The sequence below is a fragment of the Mobula birostris genome, chromosome 27 (genome assembly GCF_030028105.1).
Source record: "Mobula birostris isolate sMobBir1 chromosome 27, sMobBir1.hap1, whole genome shotgun sequence".
In the NCBI taxonomy this organism is placed as follows: domain Eukaryota; kingdom Metazoa; phylum Chordata; class Chondrichthyes; order Myliobatiformes; family Myliobatidae; genus Mobula; species Mobula birostris.
Window position 1 is genome coordinate 19,324,635 of NC_092396.1, and position 16,698 is coordinate 19,341,332.

A 16,698-nucleotide genomic window follows, 5' to 3' on the forward strand; every position below is an offset into this window, starting at 1 on the left:
CAAGTCTGGGGTGGCCAGTGCTATCATGTTTGCTGTTGTGTGCTGGGGCAGCAGGCTGAGGGTAGCAGACACCAACAGAATCAACAAACTCATCCGTAAGGCCAGTGATATTGTGGGGATGGAACTGGACTCTCTCACGGTGGTGTCTGAAAAGAGGATGCTGTCTAAGTTGCATGCCATCTTGGTCAATGTTTCCCATCCACTACATAATGTACTGGGTGGGCACAGGAGTACATTCAGCCAGAGACTCATTCCACTGAGATGCAGCACAGAGCATCATAGGAAGTCATTCCTGCCTGTGGCCATCAAACTTTACAACTCCTCCCTTGGAGGGTCAGACACCCTGAGCCAATAGGCTGGTCCTGGACTTATTTCATAATTTACTGGCATAATTTACATATTACTATTTAACTATTTATGGTTCTATTACTATTTGTTATTTATGGTGCAACTGTAACGAAAACCAATTTCCCCGGGGATCAACAAAGTATGACTATGACTGACAATATTTTGTGTAGCTGTATATTTACCGCTATCTTATATCTGCTATGCCTGCCTTGTGCTGTGTATAACTATAGGTACTGCGTTTTGCATCCTGGCCCCAGAGCAACGCTGTCTCGTTCGGCTGTATTCATGGGTATTCATGTAGGGTTGAATGACAATTCAACTTGAACTTATCCAGCGGGCTAGGAAACATCTACAAAGAAACGGAGATCATGCTTCCGATCAATGACCTTTTGTCATAATTGAAAAGGGTTAGAGAAAGAGAAAAAAAAAGTTCATTTCTTGAAATCATGGCCATCAAGATTTTGACCAGTGTGCTTTAATGAGCAAATTCACTCCAACAAGGCGGACATCTCCCCATTGACAGTTACTCAAGGAATAATGTCACGGGTCACATAGTGCACATACACCCCTCCCCATGGACGTGCAGGTTTTTCAAAGAACCTCAACTGTCACTGAACACTCATGGAAACTCTAGGAGCAGAGAATGATCACAAGACTTCAACTAAAGGGCCTTCGATTTGAGTCTGCACACAGCATTTGCCAGCCCCAGTTTCCAGTGCTCAGGATTACAACATCAGTTTCGGTCCCTTCATCGTTTGCACCCTTTCTTATATAAATGACAAATCAGATGCACAAAGCATTCGCTGACTGCACAGTGATCCCACACACTAACGGTGCAATGGCCCTTGTAGCGCAGGAGGCAATCAGGAGCCAACAATCATATGGATGGAATCAAACAACACAGAACTTTACTGTGTTCTTCTCTTCTTTTCCCTACAGTTCCAAAATGCCTTTTCTGCAGGCATTCATCTGCAGTGACCCAAATGGCACTGAAAATGAAGGTGTGAGTTTTTCCGAGCAATTCCCAAAAGGAACCGCAGAGGTCCTGTTTTAGCTGGAGGGGGGCAGTGGTGGGGGGTAGGGTTTAAAAAATGGTATACATGTTAGTTTGCACACTTTTCCAGGCAATATTGCATAGTGCTTCTGGATTTATTTTCAGATTTAACATAACCCTTCAAGGCACATCCACACACCCAAAATGCTGCCGGAACTCGGCGCAAGTCAGGCAGCGCCTATGGGAATGAGTAAACAATCGACAATAGACAAGGACTGAGAAGGGAGGGGGAAGATGCTGGGGAGAGGGGAAAGGGGCTGGCTGGAAGGTGATAGGTGAAGCCAGCTGGGCCGGAGTGGTCAAGGGCTGGAGAAGGAAGAATCTGATAGGGGGGAGAGTGGACCGTAGGAGAAAGGGAACCTGGGGGCGGGGGAGTGGTAAAAAGTGGTAGGCAGGTGAGAAGAGGTAAAAGTTCGGAGTGGGGAATGGAAGGTGGAACATGGTATGTACCCCTTTGCACAGAGTGTGCTACCAGTGGAGGTAGTGTAAACCAATCACTATTACTACCTTCAGTGTTGGCACGTGGCCAAGTGGTTAAGGCGTTGGTCTAGTGGTCTGAAGGTCATGAGTTCGAGCCTCAGCTGAGGAAGCGTGTTGTGTCCTTGAGCAAGGCACTTGACCACACATTGCTCTGCGACGACACCGGTGCCAAGCTTTATGGGTCCTAGTGCCCTTCCCTTGGACAACATCGGTGGCGTGGAGAGGGGAGACTTGCAGCATGGGCAACTGCTGGTCTTCCATATAACCTTGCCCAGGCCTGCGTCCTGGAAACCTTCCAAGGCACAAATCCATGGTCTCACGAGACTAACGGATGCCTAAAATAGATAAGCCACGGAAAGATATGGTTCTAATGCAGGCAAATGGGATTCGTATAGATGAATGAAATGATCGGTATGGATATGGTGGGCGAAAGGGACTGTTTCTCTTATTCTATGATTCTATGAATAATAAATTTCAGCCAAAAAATATCTAGCTGACTAAACACTTAATGTACTGTTACATGATTTTTATACTTATCTAAAAATCACAACACCTACCTCTGAAGAAACGTTGTTTAAACCTGCTTTTGTGTTTTGGCTTCTGCGAGGCTTAAGCTGTGGTAATAGATAATGGTGGGCCCCACTAAATTAAATTATAAATAAAAATGCCTTCACTCATCTCTTCCCCGCGAATTTTTCATACGTACCATTAAAAATAAAGCTGAAGTACAAGTTGTCACAGACTTAAACTTTGATGCTTTTATGTGCGTCTTTTTTTAAAAAGATAATTCCTCTTTAAGACAGCGGTAAGTAAGTGTGCTGACTGAAGCCGTGGGCGGGAGGAACGTCCTGAATGACATCAGGATCCAGAGCCCGCCTTTATTAAGCAAACTGCGGGGCATATTGCAACAGAGATACATTTAATTTGAGTGAGGAACGAGAGCGAGTAAGAGATAGAATGCAGTCTGCAGAAATGTTGATATATTCACTGCTGCACTGAGCCGGAACGATTGTTGAATTTACGCCGGATTTCCTGCCCCATCAGGAGGTAGGTAAGTTTCTCGCCACACACTGCTCTCTGTTGTCTCAGGTCCCTCGTTCCAAATCGGAAAAGCTCACCCATAAATTCTCCTTTAAAAAAAATCTTTCTCTATTTATTAATACTAAAGCCTTCCGGCTTCTACTTAATTTTCTGCAAATTACTCTGTTAAAACTACACTATTTTCCAAGAAGCACGACAGGACATTGTGTTTATTGCGCTGCCAAATGAACAAAATACCCTATAAATCATTAGCCGTGAGCTACTCCAATCTGTTTAATATATAACCCGAGCTTGCAAGTGCTTTGCACGATTTCAATACTCTCTCCAAAACGAAAACTTTTCATTGCAAAAATGTTGCAAGTGAATTTTTCAAAGTTGATGTTTATTAAAGCTGGTTTCGTATTAACCACAGACTTTTGTATACGAAAATTCAGTATTCTCTCAGTCGGTTGTTACCGACTTTAACGTTCTTTGCATCCGAGTTGGATCTAAAATCAGACTGAGTTATAGTGAGTAAACCTGTTACCTGCAGCCTGCAGATTTACAGGGTCTGCACAATCAGATCTGCACGCTCCCTGTTCCGACCGGGTCCCTCTACCGATCGTTTTTAGCCGGCAATCGGAGAGTAAATCTATCAGCAATCGTTGCAGGCGAGTTAAAGGTTAGTGAAATTCACGATTAGATTCTTCCTTCTAATGTATGATGAGGTATTTTAAAGTCAGTTTTTCCGCCCCAGTAGCAAAGCTATTCAGGCTTGGAAACTGTTCATGAATAACGATTTAAAGTGGTTTGCTCGCCCCTACCTATTTTCTGTAGCTGCCTGCTTTTAAAAAAATGTTTACTAACGATACAGTTTAAGCCGTCTGCTTTCTGCTTTTATTGGCTATGTTCCACCGGACCTAAATGCATTCATTTTTAATAGAGTAATAAATTTTACTAATCCTCTGATACACCAGCTCAAAGCACATGGCATAAGTAAATTTTAAAACATTATAACAAGCCATTCATCGTCCTCCCCGGATGCCCTGTGGAAATGCCGCAGTGCTGGTTGCAGAATATTCCCATAGATGTCTTCTGGCACAGCGATCGAGCCTAAACCCCGAACATCAGCACGGTCAGTGAGTGGACCAAAACATCTGAATTTATTTTTGCTTAACATTTCTTGAAAAAATGTGTGAGTACGAGAGTAAAAAATGTGTGATTACTCATTACGAGAGTAATGAGAGTTGAATTGACTTTTATTACTTGCATCCTTCACATACATGAGGAGTAAAAATCTTTACGTTACATCTCTGTCTGAATGTGCAATTTATAGTAATTTATAATAAATAGTATGTACAACGGGACTGTCAATATAAATGTAGGAGCCTAATCAATTTCAATCACCATCGCTCACATGGGGACATTTTGGATGTGTAGTGACTGTTTCTGCAATGATAAACCACAAAACGCATTCAACTTGCCTTGCCAATGGTATGTTGAGAATCTTTCTTGAAAGTGAATGTTTGCTTTAAAACCAAGCAATAGAATGAATGGCACACGACTGTACTTTTGAGGCGGAGAGTGTTTAAATTGGCTATAGTACAGGGTGCCCTAGATTAGGATAAGGGGAGAAGCAATAGATTCTGAATGCCGGGATCTGAGGTGACAAGCTACCTGATGGGAAAATTCAGTAGGTCTAGTTATCATAATCAGGTTTAATATCGCCGCATGTGTCGTGAAATTTGTTGTCTTCGCGGCAGCAGTACATGATAATGAAGGGGAAAAACCAATATAGTGCAAAAATAGAAATAAAATAAAAAGTAGTGAAGTAGTGTTCATGGTTCAATGTCTATTCAGAAATCGGATGGCAGAGGGGAAGAAGCTGTTCCTGAATCGTTGAGTGTGTGTGCCTTCAGGCTTCAGTACCTCCTTCCTGACCTGTAGCATGGAGGGAATCTGGAACAAAAATAAAAAGGGAACTGTTTACTTCACTGTGCGAGTGACAGATCTTTGAGTTTTACAGTTAATCCCACTCCTTTAGCACAAGGGATTCTGCAGATGCTGCAAATCCAGAGCAGCGCGCGCACGCACGCACACACACACACACACACACACACACACACACACACACACACACACACACACACACACACAGGCAATGCTAGAAGAGCTCAGCAGGTCAGGCAGCACCTAGAGAAAGGAATAAACAGTCGACATTTCAGGCTGAGATCCTAATGAAGGGTCTCGGTCCTAAATATTGAAAGTCTATTCCCTTTTGTAGATGCTGCCTGGCCTGCTGAGTTCCTCCAGCATTTTCTCTTGATATTTTCCTAGAGCTTTGCAATTCAATTTCTTTTGAAGTGTATTATTGTGCTCCTCTCCCTCGGTCACTTTACGGTTCATGGACAAACCTTTCTTCTTGAGAGGAAATGTCATTTATGGATACATTGAGCAGCTCAGGGTTTGTCATCTGGGTTTTGTTTTTCCTGTTAGTATTAATAAACTGCAACACCCACACTGGATATGCAGGACATTATTGGTGCCATTACTCACACTCTGTTATTGCTTCATCAAGATCAGTCATAGAAAAGCACTGCTTCGCCAGCGTAATGGAGATTGTAAAGAGGTATTCAATACCAAGAAATTGGCAGCTTTCTTTCTCACTGAGGTGTGACAAATTACCTGGCATCGTCACGTTTTTTCCCCCATACCGGATGGCTCATCTTGTGTTTGAATTAATAGAGACAAGCCTAGATCCAAACACAGCAATCGGGATGAACTGGCTTCTGCACCGCACAGATTTCTGCATCCAGGCTATTTTAAACTGAGGGGAGAGGGTTTAATATTGCTGTTTTTCAGAAGCTATAATTAATAAGGTTAAATCTATTGCTGGCAGCATTTCAGCTGACAATCAAGCATTGTCAGCTTTGCCTGTAACCATGCTTCTAAACTGAGTAGCTGCTGTCAGCTTGGCGGATCTTTTCCAGTTGAGTGGCACTGATTTGATCGAGTTGGGTGAAACGATTAGTCCAGATTAAAAACATTTCATTAGTGTTTAGAATGTATGAAAAGAAAAGTGTTTAGCTAGTTTGAAGACGTGCGTATGGATCTTTAGGGTACCCCCTGTTCTACATTTGTGGTATTTTTCTGCTCTCCCATTTTATCTCCAATCACAGAATGCTGCCGGCTCTCTTTGGAATCTTGCCCGGATAGACACATTTAACGTGTAAGCTGAGACCCTGTAAGCAAGCTACGTGATCAATTTAGAACCTGATTCTTTTTACCTGAAATCCAACAGAAATCACAGTCAAATGTGGAACAAAAACTCCCAATTTGCAGTTGGGAGTTTTTGTTCCACATTTGACTGCAAATTCTTCCCCCTTTCCAAGATGACATTGCTTGCTTGTTCCCTGGGTATCATCCCTCCGATCTCTGCCCTTGCTTGTTCACTACTATTGGCTATTTAAAGTGCAAACTTAAAAGAGGCAGCTTAAAGCAAGATTGTATGAAATATTAAAGAAATGCATTTTTTATTTGAGTTGCAAGTACCTAGAAATAAACGAGCGCAATCTTATTTACATCAATTACAGCAGTATGCTCTCTAACATGGAGAATGCTTCTTCTCTGGATGTATAATAAATAGTGGTCTCACTAGTGGTGTCTAAATCCTGATTGTTCATTTTAAAACTTAACTGCTGCTTGAATCTCCAGCTGATTCTCTCTTGCTTAAAATTGTAAATATTATCTTCCCCTAACTTTGCAATATAAACTCAGAATAGAGCAACCTTGTCTCAATATTAAGTCATGTTGTTATAGAGATTGGCAAAATATTCATAGTTCCCTAACTCCTGCACAGCATTGTAATTCTAAACCCTGTTCCTAACTAAATTTACTCATTTTGATATCTATTTAGAAACTTCAACCCCTCTTCTTGCCTAAGAACCTGAAATAGTCAGTAGTTCTATGACATGCACCTCACTTGAGGGGAGATCAGTGAAATATGCAGGTGCGCAGGTCTCCAAGCTAGGGAAGGCAGCCTGCATTAGAGAGAAGTTTAAAAAGAAAATTGAGGCAGAGCCTAGAACCTAGAAAAATGGTGATATGTATGCACTTTTGATAATAAATTTCCTTTGGACCATATATCATTAGTGTCTCAGTTTTGGTAATAATGGAATGTATGAGGAGATGTAATAGAAAGTATTAGCTAATTTGAAAATGTGCAAATGGATCTTTGGGAATGCCTTTTTGACACGTGGGCCCTTATTGTTGTTCCCCTGGGCAGGAAGGGAGCAGCAGGATAAAAGTCGTAATGTTGTGTTTCCATCGAGGTTGCATCTGTCTTCATTTTCCAGTGGTGATTCCGTCTGTATTTTGTGATAAGTCTGCCATACTGGCTCAGTGCCTAGGATTTGATCTGTTACGATACTGTGACCATAGGATTGGATTTGGGCTCCATGTCATTTGTGCACCACATATACCTAACACGATAAGTATCCTTAGATTCTAGTTACATTCTCCTCCACCTTGCTCTAACTATTTCACAAATGCAACACTCCCCAAACCACACATGCCCCGCTTTCTCTCAGCAGCCTGATTTTTTTTTAAAGCTGGTATACTGTACTTTCATGCAAATGCGGCTGACAGAAAGGAAATAAGTTCACTTCACAAGTGTGGGTGAGTAGTGTTACTGTAATCTGCCACTCCCCTTGACATCACTGGCCTTTCCACAGAAAGATTATTCATTGTACTTTGAAATGTAGTATTTTGAAGTTTGTTCCTTATAACCAAGGATCCCAGAGACTTGAACTTAAAGATTCCCTAGCAGTAAATAAATTATTAGGATAATATAGGAAACTTTGTAAACTTGGACACCTGATTACTTCAAACATTGAAATATGGACATTGGCAATCTACACCAAAAATAGACCAAGTTTCACCTAGTGGGCACTTCAGGGGGGAAATGAAAAGTGATTTCTCTTTCTCCATATTTTCTACTTCCTCTCTATTATCAATATTATTGTCATTGCTGAATTTTCCTTTTCCTGAGATCCAAATCTGTTATTGAAATCATAGCTCGTGGCTCCTACAATACATTTCTGGATCTTAAACTTGTGATATATCCCTTTATTTTGAAATAAGGACTTTTGCGTACAAGTTGCTAAATCGAAAGAGAACGCGCTGGACGTTAGCATGAAACTTCACTCTCATGGGACTTCTGGTCTTTTAGATATTTTATTGTCCAGTCCTCTACTGTAATCCACTTCATCTGTTTTCTATACTAAAGAATGTTTAATGTTAATAACTATTTTCTATGACCAATATCATTACTGTTCCAAAGGGTGCCACTGTGCACCTTAGAAAGCACACATTGGGCTGCACAATTAATGGCATAGTTGGAGGAAAGCTTTTTGCCTCTCTGTACCCTACAGCACAAGGCTGTTGAAATCAGTCTCCAAAAAAGACCCACATCTCAAAATGAAAATGATCAAAGTCTTTCAAATAAGATAAAATTCTGGAAATGCAAAACATCTTCATCAATACCTCCTAACAAATAAACAACGGGCTTGTGCACCTTTTCAGCAGCAACTGCCCAAGGAAATTCCAATCGTCAAAGAGTTTAGCATGACAGGGTCATAAGGCATGGAAAAAGCTCTTTGGCTTCCAGTGATTGTCTAAGTTATCATGCATATATCTACACATAGCATGCTAACCTGTTTTCTCCATTCTCCCCACACTTCTACCAATTTATGTCTCACCCCAGCCCCTCCCCATCCACTGATCCTGCCAATCACTTGCACACTAGGACTAATTTACAATGGGATCTGTTGCATGCTGTTTTTGACTATTTAGCAAGCATATAGTTAGTATAGTGTTGTGGTTTTGAGATTTTTTGGCAATGCTCCCAGAATGCTCTTGTGTACTCTGAAGCAGGATTGAGCCTCTGACTTGACAGAAACTTGAGTGATGTTGTGCCATGCCACAAGGCTGCAGATTGTGGTTACCTACACCTCTGCCGCTACAGACAATTGAGTAGCACCCAAAGAATGTCCGGTTCTGAGCCGCCATACGCGTTCTGAGTTTATCCCATTTAGCGTGATTGTCATAAAACGTGATGGACGTTGTCCAAAATATGAAGATGGATTTTTGTTTTCAGCAGCTGTGCAGTGGTAATTTCTACCGATACTATTGTTGACAAATAACCTTTTGCCAGAAATGAAATGCAGAGGATGAAATCAACATTATCCTTTGTATTGGTTCATCTGGTTTCCCAGATGCTTTTAATGTATTATCTCAACTAGCCAGAAAAAACCTTAAGTTAATGAGAAAGTACTATACTTCAGGGCTCTGTTAACTGATCTTCCTTGATTAAAATAAGGTAAATGAGCAGATGAATAATTCAAAAATTATCTTTTATTAAGGAATGCAAGACTCCTGTCAACTTGAAGACAGCACACATACTTTAAAGGATTGGTGTCTTTCCTAAATTGCCAAGATGTCGAGTGCTGGGCTAGCAGCACAGGAGATCCGCAGTCCACTGAGTAACTGCTTCATGCATGGTACTCATGGTGTCATCGGAAACAAGAGCTGCTGGAATCAGTCAAGTACTTTGGACAAGTGAGTTGCGTAACAGTGTGCCATTTGGTTTGGGTGGTGGTATCTTCACTGATAGGGGGAGGTAATGTGGCGTAATTTTACCAGCAAACATTTCTCAGAAAATAATGAGATGTTGGCAAACAAGTTGAGTGTCTATCAGCACAGGTGAGATCCCAGTGTGGTGGTGTGGGTTTATATTAGGAATACATCTGGGTTGATTGAGAGCAGATAAAATTCACTGCAGCTGTTGTAAACAGTATTATGAATGTGAAGCAAGACATTCCACAAAAAAGGCAAAACTTGGCCATAGGGAAGATAGAGAGTTTAAGGGTTGATTCATCAATAATACAATAAACATGCCAATAAAGTAATACTGTTATGGAAGTTGACCTGATATTATGAATGACCCTGGTCAGGGTTCAGACAGTTAAGATCTTGATATGCCTGCACCAATACGAGATTTTCCTATGCAGAGTAAAATAATAGGGCTGATCCCTGATCCCTAGGATTAAGTGGGATTAGCTGTGATAGTGCTTTTGGATTTTCAAACCCCTGAAGTGTTTACTTAACATCCTGAGAGGTAAACCTGATCGACACTGTTAGATATCCCAGGACTCATCTGAGGAACAATTTGGATTTCATAATGGGAAGAGGGAGATGGGGTCTGCTGTCCTTGAAGGATGGGATCAGAAGAGATCAAAAGCCTTCGTGTTCTAAGGATGGACCCTTTACTCAGACAGTCTTGACAAATGTTTTTCTGTTACTTTTGTTTTTAGCATCTACTTTGCCGAAGCCACAGCCGTGACCTGTGCTTTGAACGCTGCTCCCCATAAACAGTCCTACATTGTACCTTCAACCAACAGTACGTATTTCACCTCAAAGGGATAAAAATGCCAAAGTTTTTACTTGGTTTATAAAGAAATTGATTTTAGTAAATTATTTGCTCATGGGGTGTGGGTGCCACTGGCAATGCCAACATTGATTGTCCATTTCCAAACGTCATTGCAGCTGAGAGTCCCCCTCAGTGTTATAAAAATCATTAATTCGTCTTGCGTTCTGTAGGGGGTGGGGAGTTCCTGACCTTGAATCAGACACAAATTAGACTCCTTTACTACATTTTAAATTAGTTGACTCTGAACTGTGTTTTGAATGGCCCAATAGACCACTTTATCACAGTACAATACCACTGGTTCAAGAAGGCTTGTTATGACAGCCGGGGATAGATAGATTCGGGTTAGAAGTGTCTGATTTATGGGTACTCTGCACATGTGAATAAGCATTTTAGATACTGGCAGGATGAATGGAGATGACTTGCCAACCTCTGTAGGGCTGCAGATACCATAATTTCCATGTGCTTTCTCTTCCCAACACCACCTACTTTTCTATTCATCCCCCACCGCCCCGCACATTCGGGTCTGCGTTGATCTGGGCCGTGATGGGCAGACTCGCTCATTTACTGCTCTTCACATGCCTGCCCTCCTGTCGCAACTATCTCTCTGGTCCTCTCCCACACACTGCTTTTGTTCACTACTAACTTGGGAATGGAACCTGGGGACTGCCTGTCTTGATTTGTTACTCTGTGTATCAGTTTGGTAAACTCTTTCCCTATCCGTTATAACTCTGTTTCATGTAGTCTGAGGCCATCTTAGCTCTGACCTGAGACAACTTATCTCCTTTAGGTAGGTCCGCTTGCTTGTGACTGTTGCCTGGTCCCTTGAATTTTGTTCAATTACAATAATTCTTAGCTGGCCTCAAAGGCACCTTGCATGAGGTACTGGGATGACCAGTGGCTCGAGAGCACACAGCTTGGCAAGAGGCGAGGCTTTGTAAAGGGGAGGGAGAAAATTGAGATAGGCATTGACATTTGTTTTTTTTAAAAAAAGTACTCCTTCCCTCCCTTTGAACAGGACAAGAAACAGAGCCACTGGGACTGAATAGAGACTGCTGTTTTGGAAGCTGCCTCAGATCATCCTTCCACAAGGTGCAAGCAGCGCCTCTGAAAATGCAAAACTGCGAAGAGTCTTTAGTACAGTTGGAGAAGGATCAGCTGTTGCCTCAGTTTAATAGACTCTCAGTGAACGGTAATATGCTGCCACCACCTCAAACACCAGTAAGGGGAGCAACTGCACTGATTAACATTGGATGCTCCAGTGACCGAAGCTCCAAGCCACTTCCGCCACTGCCTTTCTCGGGCGATGTGTCCTTCGATGACGTGGACAGTGAGGTCGAGTCCATCACGAACTCGGAAACTGACTTGCTCTTGCAGGATTACAGACCACTAAGCTTCAGGTACGGAGCTCCAAGCAGACGGAGCTTCCGTGGGTGCGGGCAAACAAACTATGCTTACTCTGAGAGTGTCGGTCAGAGTCGAGTGCCAGAGAGTTCCCACGTTATAAAGGATACTAAAATGGAAAACAAAGAGGTCACTGAATATCGTGCTCGCCCCCACCGCAAATTGCGACGTTCGCATTCGGGCCCAGCTGGATCGTACAACAAGCCCGCCATATTGAAAAATGCAAACTGCCTGTCAAGTTCATCGCCAGATTCCATTGAGGTGAAGCCTGAGATTCCCCCTCGAGTGCCCATACCCCCACGCCCAGTGAATCATGACTACAGGAGGTGGTCTGCAGAGGTAATGCACTGTGATGAGGACAAACCACCGAAGGTTCCGCCACGAGAACCCATGTCCGGAAGCAATTCACGCACCCCAAGTCCCAAAAGTCTCCCAGCCTACCTCAATGGGGTGATGCCCCCAACACGAAGCTTTGCACCTGATCCCAAATACGTCAGCAACAAAGTCCTCCAGAGGCAGGCAAGTGACGGGGCGACCTTGCGGGTACCATGCATTTTACCGATCATTGAAGATGGGAAGAAGGTGAGTTCCACGCATTACTACCTGCTTCCTGAGAGACAAATTTCAGAAGTAATTTGTGGAAGCCCAGGCCTCTGAGGAATCAACTGATTGCACAGTGCAACGCTTCAAGACATTTGCAATCACCAAACCAGAGACAGTAAAGCAGAAACTTGTTTCCAATGTTGACTCCTCTCAGTTGCAACAAAAAAAAAGGTGGCAAAGAATAATACCAGTCTTATTAAGGCTCCTGGCTTGCAGGATCCACAGAAAAATAAACAGCATTGCGGAATGTGATCCCAAAACCTCAGCTAAATTCCATATATTACATATGTATATGTGGAATATGACTTGACCATTATCTATAAACTGGAAGACCTTGAACAATCCACGGTGAACAGGATGCCTGCTTTGGTTTTTGCCATATGATTTTTTTGTGACCTTTTCATCAGGATGTCTCTGTTGTTTATATTGCACTTTATCTACTTCTGGAACTTTGCAATGAACAGTGAACTAGACATTGGGCATGGCCACAATGCCCTTTGATATTCTGGCAGGTGCATTGCCTATTTTGGCCCATCATTAACCATGAACCTTGTAGAAAACTAATACTGAAAATATTAGTTTCTCTGGCCAAAACTTCTTTACATAACTGTTCGGAGACCCTTTTGGTTGAGAAACTGGCAATTGTTACAGGGCAGTGTACAAGCAATTATGCTTGGTGTCAATTCAGCTCAGGGATGCTAATGAAGGTCACCTCTTACTTAATGGCTATTTAAGTGAAAAAGTATTATGTTCAAGTGAAGGGAAAGAATTAAAAGACTTCTTAAAAACACACAACTGCCACAAATTCATGTTTCTGCCTCTCTTCGCCATCCACTCAATGATTTGCAGCATTGTGTTAAGTGGTGGAAAATCCCAAAGTTCAGAAGGAAGGGAGTGGGTATTCCATTTTTCCCGGAAGGTTAGCAATCTGCATGCTGCTATTTCTTCTCCATTCCCTCCTTGTTTTTTTTTAAAAAGTGAAACCAAATGAGGTTGAGGGAGGAAGGAGGGTATGTTGAGGGTGGGGGGCTGCTGGTGGAAAGGGTTTCTACACATTGTTCATTATTCTCTGCATATCAGCACTGGAAGCTTGCCTGTTCTACCATGTTCAAATACAATGCACAATCTGATTTTTCACGTATATTTTTTTAAAGTGTAGATAACCAATGGCAGTTAACAGGAGTTGTTGTAGTCAAGACCCTGCTGGCAATAAGACTGCAGAGGTGTAGTTTTGACCAGCTACTCTCTGATATCATGTATAAATACCCTTTCTTGGTGATGATATAAAATGAATCATGAAAGGCATGAGTACAGCCCAAACCTGCCACTTTATACATAGTGTGTCTGTGTTCAAACACTGGATTTGAAGCCAGAGCCTCAAAGGTCCCTAATAGCCACCCTCCAGGAGGTCTTGCTGCCCAAAATGAGTACTGTTTATGGAGGGACACAATTTCTATCAGTCTGCCCCTTAGTGATCCAAGGCTTGGACCCTTACAATCTGGTACTTTGGCATCAATTTATCGTCTGGAATTGGGGAGAGGGGGAGGAGGAAGGAGAAGCAAGAAGACTCTCAGAACGGGTGAGGGAAAGGTTTTGGGCCTTCCTATCTTGACTCACCTCCCTGCTGAAAACCAATGAAAAGGAAGGAAGCTTCAATTGGAGTTTAAAAGAATATTCTCCCTCCTCCCCATGTATGACTATGAGCATATCGAGGGAAATGGTGGCGAAAAACAGCTTGTGTGTCAAACTTGTAGACTGAGTAAAGGCAAGCATAGTAAGAGGTTCAGTACTAACCTACAAGCTAGTTTACATGGTTTTGGACTGGACTAGGAACCTATATGAAGAATCATGCAGGTACTCATTTGGAAAGTTTTATGTCAGAAATCAATTAACTGTATGTAACATAAATGAAGGCCTATATTTCTGCTCTTGTGTACTCACTGGCTGTAACATATTTTGTTTCTATAATATTTGTTGGAAAGCTCCAGAACAATGTTTCTGTGGGTCTGTGCAGTATTATTATATATATTTAAACAAAAAAAAATCTCAGCTGTCTTTATTTTAAAGTGTGTGGTTTGCTCATGGCTTTTGATTTGTACATCCGCTCTCTCGACATAATCTGGTGATAAAGTTGCTACTGTGACAACCTAATGTAAATTCAGACCACGATCCGCAGTGCACCTCCACATTTTTCAAGCTCTGACTTTGACCTGTAAATGATTCATGAAAAGTATCTCCCTTGGGGCGTGTTAAAGACTTTCTGTTCTCTTGTAGTTTAATTGGAGGCAAGAGCAGTGAGAGCAATGAATTACAGATGTGCTAGGGTGGGCCTTTTAAAACAAGCCAGCTGCACAGGAGTCAATTGTTCCCTCTTGCTTGGTGTCTGCAGATGTACAGGAAATGAATAAAATGCGTACACGTGAGCTAAATGTCGTGAAAGAGAATGATTCATTCCTTCTAAGTGTGTATTGGGTCAAAAGAAGAAAAAAGGTGCTATTCACTGTTCTAAGATACTTAACAATCCATTTGAAATGTGTTTGCTGGTATACAGTGGAAGCTAATTTGTGCAGAGAAAATTCTTCATGACAGTAATGTGAAGAAGTGACTCAATAATTGCGTACAGTTCTGGTCACCCTACTATAGGAAGGATGCTGAGGCTTTGGAGATGGTTCAGAAGAGGTTTACCAGGATGCTGCCTGGTTTAGAGGGAATGTGCTATCACGAGAGGCTGGATACACTTGGGTTGTTTTCTGTGGAGCACCGGAGACTGAGAGGAGATCTGATAGAGGGTTACAAGATTATGAGAAGCATAGATAGAGTGGATAGAGAGTATCTGTTTCCCAGGGTTGAAATGTCTAATACCAGAGGACATGTATTGAAGGTGAGGGGGGAGGGGAAGGTTCAAAGGGGGATGTGAGGGGTAAGTTTTTTTTTACTTAAAGTCATGGATGCTTGGTATGGTGGTAGAGGAAAATACATTGGAGGCTTTTAAAAGGTGTTTGGATAGGCACATGGATGTAAGGGAGATAGAGGGATATGGACATTGTGTAGGTAGGAGGAATTAGTATTTGAGTGTTTTTGATTTGCTTTTCAGCTGGTTTGGCACAACTCTGTGAGCTGAATGGCCTGTTTCTGTGCTGTACTGTTCTATGTGTTTCTTGATGCCCTCCCATTGTCCAATTCCAGCTTTCATTCTCATCTCACAATGGGATTCCGGAAGCTCCAGCAAGAGCTCCATGAGTTCTGAAAATGGCTTAATTCAGTAGGTCAGCCATTCTCCTCGGAACGCTCAGCTAAGTAGACCTCCTTTGATATATCATTCAACTCTAGTATCATAGCAGAATTGACTCTTCACCCAATAATTCATCAGAGATTACACCATGCCATTTGCTGATGCTCTCTAAGTATTGAATTTCTAATCTGGCAGTATTGCTGGATCATAACTGTCCTAAGCTCTGTGTACAACTTCAAGTGAATGTCAAAGTCATGAATGTAGTGGGTACAATCAAATTCCAATGTTCCAATTAAAATCTGGCACCCATAGGACATTTGAAAGTGGACTGAAACATTTTTGGGACATTATTAACCAAACATCTGTTTATTTCATTATTTTTAAATGATACACAGTAGCATAATAAATTTTCCAGTGAATCCAACCTATCTGAGGGAAATAGAAGAGTAATGTGTGAGCCAGATGTTCATCCATACAGATGGATTTCTGAATAAGCAGATACTAGATTATCAGCATTTTACCATGTGGAAAGTTATGCTAGAAGCTGTTCTGTGCAACTGTGTTCCAAAAGCTGTGTTGCCTACCCAGCATCAGGGCAACGGTGATGGTCTCAGGATTACAGAAAGATTTGGACAACCACTTATATGGGTGAAGCAAAAAAAAAAATTCTATGACAGTTTTAAGTCCATAAGCAGAGTTACAAAGCATCTGTGGCTCAATCTTAGTTCTACATACAAAATAACAGAGGAGTTAAACTAAACCAGTGTGAATGCACAGCTCAAAGGGTGATTTGGGAAAAAGGAATTTCAATTTCTGGGCACTGGTACCTCTACTGAGAAAGAGGAGGCTGTCCTATTGGAATTGGCTTTATTTTGAGACTACAGTTACGGCGAAGAGAATCATGAAGCTGAACAGAATTGGGGGGAAAAAAAAGCCCCTCAACCCAACTTGACCATGCTGGCCAAGTTGTTTAACTGAGCTGGTCCCATTTGCCCATGTTTGGGCCTTGTCTCTATTTATATACCTGTAGATGTAATAATTGCCACATCCTCTGGAGGTTCATTCTATATA

At 42.0% G+C, this 16,698-nt stretch overlaps 1 protein-coding gene across 3 annotated transcripts; it reads left to right on the top strand.

Moving 5' to 3' along the window:
* Positions 1–2,780: 2,780 nt before the first annotated feature.
* LOC140188559 (ERBB receptor feedback inhibitor 1-like) lies at positions 2,781–14,519 on the top strand. Of its 3 annotated transcripts, none has more exons than XM_072244962.1 (4): positions 2,781–2,933; positions 9,325–9,520; positions 10,276–10,361; positions 11,407–14,519. In XM_072244962.1, exons 2-4 carry the CDS (start codon positions 9,399–9,401, stop codon positions 12,447–12,449), a joined length of 1,251 nt encoding a protein of 416 aa, XP_072101063.1. In that variant the 5' UTR covers positions 2,781–2,933; positions 9,325–9,398; the 3' UTR covers positions 12,450–14,519. The 3 variants fall into 3 exon arrangements, with proteins under 3 accessions (XP_072101063.1, XP_072101064.1, XP_072101065.1); XM_072244963.1 differs by having other exon boundaries at positions 2,781–2,929; XM_072244964.1 differs by lacking the exon at positions 2,781–2,933 and adding an exon at positions 2,973–3,584.
* Positions 14,520–16,698: the final 2,179 nt, after the last annotated feature.